The sequence below is a fragment of the Arachis ipaensis genome, chromosome B03, assembly GCF_000816755.2.
Source record: "Arachis ipaensis cultivar K30076 chromosome B03, Araip1.1, whole genome shotgun sequence".
Taxonomy (NCBI): Eukaryota; Viridiplantae; Streptophyta; class Magnoliopsida; order Fabales; family Fabaceae; genus Arachis; species Arachis ipaensis.
This window is the reverse complement of record NC_029787.2, coordinates 4149566-4156536: the sequence shown is the minus strand read 5'-3', so window position 1 is coordinate 4156536 and position 6971 is coordinate 4149566. Positions and strand designations below refer to the sequence as shown.

The window sequence follows — 6971 nt, the reverse complement described above, 5'->3', positions numbered from 1 at the left end:
ACTAAAAGAAAGTGCAAATTAAAATAATTGTTTATATTCTTAAGTATATATATATATATATATTTTTGTCCATATTCTTAAATATTTGATAGTTAAAATCGTTGATTCGATAAAATCAAAACATTTATTTAAAAAAAATTATTTGTACACTAAAATTAACTATCAATGTATTTGTATATAAATATATATGTGATTTAATTTATTTTTAATGTTTATTTGTATTCTAACATGTATTTTATAGTAGCTAATTTTGGTGGCTGATTTTAGTGTATACGTGATATAATTTTTTTTTTCCTTTACAATATCCGTTTATCCGACGGACAAGGAGTAATCCACCGCAAAAATTAAAACATATATCAAATAATAACATATTACACTTATAATCATATGTATTTTAAAAAAAAAATGGACAAACTTATTTTCATGGCCTTTCCATCTAACATAGAAGCTCCTTCATTAAGCCCAATTAGCAAATAGGAAGCCCAGTAATAGAGGCCCAATAGGAAGCCCATTGTATACATGAGGCGCAAGCGCAAAAGCCCAATCAACGTCAGTCGCATTCTGAATGTGCCAGCCACATGTCCAAAAAAAAAAAACGTGAAAGCCAATATCTTTCAAGTTTCAACGAAGAGCAGAGTGACACAGAAACGGAAACTGAAAAATAAATCAGAAAAACGACACCAACAGAAACTCTAACTTGAACTCTGTGACTCACTGAGTTCGTTCGTTCGGAATCGTTAACCGTTGTACTTGCCATGGAGAATGAGAACAGCAACGAAACAACGAGTAGCAGCAGCAGCAGCATCGTGGATCCTCTTTCCTTCAAGCTCCTAGTTTCGTGTCCCTCTCCTCTCTCACCATCACAGGTTCTCTCTCTCTCTCTCTCTCTCTCTCTCTCTCTGAAACAAACCATTGAAACTCTAAAGCAATGTGCCTCACTTGGATCCTTTTCTCATTAAGGTTTCTGCTTCATTCAGCGCCGATTACGACCGGGTCCCTCACCCTGACACCATCTTGGAGAACTCCATCTCTCAGGTCCATCACACACTCTTCTTTATTTTGATTTGATTCCTTGTTTAATTGTTATCGCTTTTCGGTTGTGTAGATATGGGAGCAGAGAGCTCAGAATAACAAGTCACTCTTCAATGGAAACAAGTTCAGGGTATGTTTTAGGGTATAGACTATAGATCAGGTCACACGTCGGAATGGATGCTATGTTAATTGTTAAGTGTAGTAATTTTGAGCATATAGTTACATGAATTCGCCAATTAGCTGACATATTACATACTAATTCATAATTTATATGTGTACTAGAACGCCATAACTATACTTTTCATATAAATTATTTTACATTTTGGCTTGCTGCGTATCCGTATTGAAACGTATTGTGTTTTATGTAACTATGATTTTGAGGACTTATCTATGTGGTTTGTGGTTTTTTTTCCTGGACTGTTCCTAACAGAGTGTGAATTGCAGTATGGAGGGTATGAATTGAAAGATGGAGGTGGATCCAATCATGAACCTCATTTGTGCCTCCATCTAGGTTTGACAGATTATAGGTCTCTTCTCAATGCCCCCTCTTTTGTATGTTACATTCTTAATTAGCATGGTTAGTGATTAAGAAACTAAATAGTTCTGTAACTTTCTTGATGTTGATCTGCATTTGTTTCAGTGATCATATTAACATTACCTTTTTAACTAGCCTGATTCAATCTTCATAGATTGTTATAGAAGAGTAAACAAATGATGTGTGAATGTGGTGAATTAGTTGTGCAAGGGCATAAAAGCGGTATTGAACTGAAAAAGCATGTGAATGATGTATTTCCAGCAAATACAATGCATTCTGTGTTTGTTTGACACCACTTCAAGCGGAGTTTAATCTTAATGCTATTGTTTCTTTGTATTTCTATTTCAACTCTACTTTCCCCCTTTTCTTGTAACTATTGGCTAAACTGCTTTCAGGACTTTTGTGGGAACAAACTTAAGTCCTCTGTGGGAAAGGTTTCTGGTTCCATCAGAAGGTAAATCATTACAGTTAGTACTAGTTTATCATGGAGACGCTGCTATATCTAACTTCCGTGCTGAAGATTCATCACGTTAATGTCCAGTAATTTATAGGGAAGGAAGCAAGGAGATGAAGGTTGAGTTAGTGTTTGAAAATATGATCTCTCCCTAGTTAGCCAGAATTCCTTACAATTAGTGTTCAAACATGTTGTCTCTGTCTAAGGATTAGATTAGATGTAATCAAAGGCTTTATTTTCCTCTGTGCCTCTTCCTTCTTCACTTCTTATCTTTTAAATCAAAATTAATCAATTTGTCTTGACCTAAGTCGTCACATCTTTCTTTTCCATCAGATGATCCTATTCGTTGTCAGCATACCTCCAGTCCGCTAGGAAATGGTGCAGTGGTGGAGACAATAGACAAGAAGATAATTGTTTTACAACGGAGTAACAATGTTGGTGAATTTCCTGGACATTTTGTGTTTCCCGGAGGCCATCCTGAGGTATATAGTAGTGAAAGTTGCTTCTAACTGGTAGAGCAGTGGTAAATTTCTTCTCAGCGATAATTATGAAACCAGAAGTTAGTTATGAAACTAGTTTTTGATTTGTTTCTCATATTATATGCACGATGTATTCCTTTTGTTCATGTAATCATTTTATTAGTATGTAATCATTACTGATTAGGAGCCAATAACTTATCCTAAATTATGAAAAATTCAGAAACATCAGTCCTTGGTGCACATGGCTTTACATGGTTCTCTTTCTTAATGATCCACAGCCTCAAGAAATTGGTATAACTTCCCATCAACATGGCAAGGAATCAGTCAACAATGAAGTTGTTTTTACCCCTCCACACCACCTTTGGAAAGGGGGAAAAGTCAAAGACTCTGAGCATAGACTTCATAGTCATCGATGTGGGGTCGGCTTATAATGCTTTAATCGGCAGGGCTACCCTTAACCGACTTGGAGCGGTGGTATCGACGCCCCACCTGTGCATGAAGTTCCCGACCTCGTCGGGAATAGCGACGGTGAGGGGAGATCAGAAGCTGGCAAGGAAGTGCTACAATGAAAGCCTAAACCTGAGAGGAAAAGGCAGAGAAGTCCACACAATAGAACTCGGGGGAGCAAGGGTTAAAGAAGAGCTACGACCACAGCCCGGGGAAAAAACTGAGGAAATTCAGGTTGGCGAAGAGGAAGGAAAAAACACTCACATAGGAGCCAACCTAGGGGAAACCCTAAGACAAGGGTTGACTAGGCTCCTAAGAGATAACTCCGATCTCTTCGCCTGGAAGGCCTCCGACATGCCCCAGCTTCAAATAATCAGGCGGAATACGAAGCCTTGATCGCAGGATTGAAGCTGGCTGAAGAGGTCGGTGCTATGAAAGTGATGGTATACAGTGACTCCCAGGTGGTGACCTCTCAAATAAGTGGGGAGTACCAGGCAAAAGACCCAACTATGAAAAGGTACTTGGAGAAAGCCTCGGAGCTCTTGGGGCGCTTTGCAGAAACCGAGGTGAAGCACATAACTCGGGATCTAAACAGCAGAGCAGACGCCCTATCCAAGCTATCAAGTACCAAGCCCGGAGGCAATAACAGAAGCTTGATCCAAGAGACCCTCCAGGAACCCTCAGTGTTAAAAACAGAAGATACACTAGAAGTCTTTGAAGTGGTCGGATTAAACCTCGGATGGATGAACCCCTTAGTCGAATACCTAAAATTCGACATCCTCCCTAAGGAGGAAAAAGAAGCCCAGAAAATCCGAAGGGAAGCACAACATTATACTTTGGTGAAAAATGTTCTCTACAGAAGGGGGATATCAACGCCATTGTTAAAGTGTGTACCGACCTTAAAAATCACCGAGGTGTTGGAAGAGGTACATAGCGGAATCTGCGGGAACCATCTCGGAGCCAGGTCATTGGCCAGGAAAGTAATCCGAGCTGGATTCTACTGGCCAGCCTTACAGAAAGATGCCACAGAATTTGTGAAAAAGTGCCAGCCATGCCAAATGCATGCAAATTTCCACGTGGCTCCCCCAGAAGAGCTCATTAGTATCACTTCTCCATGGCCCTTTGCAAAATGGGGAATGGATTTGTTAGGTCCTTTTCCCCAAGCGCCAGGACAAGTTAAATACCTAATCGTGGGAATAGATTACTTCACAAAGTGGATAGAAGCAGAACCACTGGCCACCATCACTGCACAGAGGAGTCGGAGGTTCCTCTACAAAAATATAATCACAAGGTATGGGATACCTTATTCCATTACCACAGATAACGGAACCCAGTTCACCGACTCCACCTTTAGAAGCCTGGTAGCCAGTATGAAAATTAAACACCAGTTCACCTCGGTGGAACACCCACAAGCCAAAGAATATACAGGGACATAAAGAAGAACTCGACTTGCTCCCTGAAGTCCGAGAAGAAGCTCAGATAAGAGAAGCAGCATTGAAACAAAGGATGACTACAAGGTACAACAAAAAAGTCATTCGAAGGAGTTTCACCCCAGATGACTTAGTCTTAATCAGAAACGACATTGGGGCCAACAAATCTGGGGAGGGAAAGCTCGCCGCCAATTGGAAAGGACCATACAAAATCAAGGAGGTCTTAGGAAAAGGCTATTATAAGGTGACCGACTTAGGCGGCACCGAGTTACCAAGGTCATGGCATGCTTGTAATATGAAAAGGTACTACAGTTAAAAGCAAACCCTACTCCCTGATGTACTCTTTTCCCAGCTTCATGATTTTTTCCCAGAATCAAAGGGTTTTTTCTGAAGAAGGGTTTTTAACGAGGCATCACAGTAGGGGCTAAGGGAAATAAATTAGCAAAAGCCCTTAGTAGCAATAAGGTACCTCCTCAATTAATAAAGAACTCTTCCATTTTAAAAATCTCTTTCAAAATTCCCTTTTAAATTTTCTTTCTACGAAACGCGCCGATTTAAGCTCGACAAAACGTAAAAATCCCATGAACCGACCTAGATGGTCGTCAGGATAAAACGACGAGGTACAAGTCGGTGTAAAGAGGCTATAGAAGTCGATCATGATAAACTCGGGATCGGTCCGACTGACAGGGCGGAATGCGAAACCGAGTACAATTAAAATGAATCGCAAAAGTAGCCTAAGTCACGAAAAACTCAATAAAACAAAATTGAGTACTAGGAATACCAAAAGAGATAAGGAAAAACTAAGAAAAAAGGCTGCTTTAAGAATCAAGGGAATTCAGAAAAGCAAGCAGGTCCCAAAGAAAAGATTTTCTCCACAAAAGATCAAAGAGTCAAATAAACCACGAAAAGCATGCGCGCATAAGGTAACTCAAAACCCTTATCCAAAAAGGGCATTTATTTAACGCTAAATTAAACCCCTGTTAAAAGGGGGCATCACTGTTTTGTTTACGGCCTTAAAAGGCCAAAATTGTTCAAAACACCAAACAAATAAATATAGAGGGCTGGCCACCTCCCTCACACGTTTAGGTCAACCAACGTCATTTGGCCCACTAATCTCCGGTTACCCATCGTAACACTATTATTAATTCATATTCAGTACCTGCTCAATAATTGTTGGAGTCAATGGTCAACAACCGGAAACATAAATAAAGTGGACAATTATATATTGTCTTTGGAATACATATAATTATCTCATAGTAATTAGGGTTTAATTAACATGTACTTTACACATGTTAAAATCATTAGTTATAAAAGTTTCTATAAGAAAGGATATAAACTTTAAATTTTTAACCTTTTTGTTATATATTTATTAAAATAAAAAATTCATTTTTTTACTAATAATAATAATAATAATAATCTTAATAAGATATATTAGCTAACTAATTAATGCACACTGCTTTGTATTCTATAATATGCAGATTGCAGAAATCAGAATGCTATTTCTGAAATGTGAAATGGGAGTGAGTGAGTGAGTGACAGCATTCTCTAAACTTTATTCAGGCCCCAAAGACCAATGGATGAGCATATAAATTAGAAAGTAGTTGAATCATAACGCGCAATCCATGTTGCACGTGCACTGATTACATTGTATTATTTTTTACCAAGATAGGAGACTCAAATCCGCAACCTCTTAATTGAGTATGGGGAGACTATGCCATTTGAAGTATAACTCATTGGCGTATTATTGACTACACTTGTTTTTACATTTACAGGATTTTAATTATTTGATGAGCATATCTGTAATAAACTTTTTATATTTTTATAAGTTTAATTTGATGGTTTGAGAGTGTAAAAATATTTTATAGAATTGTTTAATGACATCAATTTTTTTTTTATGATTATTAATGCGATCAATAAAAAATAATTATTTTTATTGACGTAAAAATTCATAATTAGATGCGGGTGTAAAATTTTTTTATACTAATAATGACCAAAATTAAATTATATTTTTATTTAGTCTTATATGGCCACACATTTCAATTAAATTTTTCATCCATGTTTTAAACAATAGTGATAATTAAAGATAAAAACAAACAAAATCTGTAACAAGAATTTTTCTCTTACCCACCAGTTGTTTGTCTTGCATTTAGTTGTTTTTTGCTTGTTTTAGTGTTTTATGCATTATTCATTATTTTTTAACTAAGTTTTCCAATTTCCACAGAATAATAATAATAATAAAAGTGTTTATTCGGCGATTTCGTTTGGATGCTTCTTGTGCAGCATGTCATGTCCATGTGGGCTTACTTAGCTCTTATTGTGCTCTTTTTTGTTCTTTTGGCTAAATAATTTTATAGTAATTATTTACTATTAAGTAACCAATAATATACATAGTTGTCTTCGCCGCCCAAAGCAAAATATACAACTTGGTCATCTTAAATTTCTTTCCCTTTTTGTCCATTGCATGCTCCTAAAATGTCGTTTATATATTGAACCTCATTGGTCATTTTTGTTAAGAATAATAAAACATGTAAATATATCAAAAAATATTTTTATTTACTAAGATTAATTGTTATGTAATATTATTTTTAATCATT

General features: G+C 37.0%; 1 protein-coding gene across 1 annotated transcript; it reads left to right on the top strand.

Moving 5' to 3' along the window:
• Positions 635 to 2838, top strand: LOC107629149 (nudix hydrolase 9; the record flags this gene model as incomplete). The annotated part of the gene is given in 7 exon segments (XM_016331855.2): positions 635 to 866; positions 961 to 1035; positions 1106 to 1162; positions 1477 to 1559; positions 1963 to 2021; positions 2355 to 2503; positions 2779 to 2838. Coding segments are annotated over 7 exon segments (594 nt in total), but the record flags the coding sequence as incomplete, so codon positions are not given.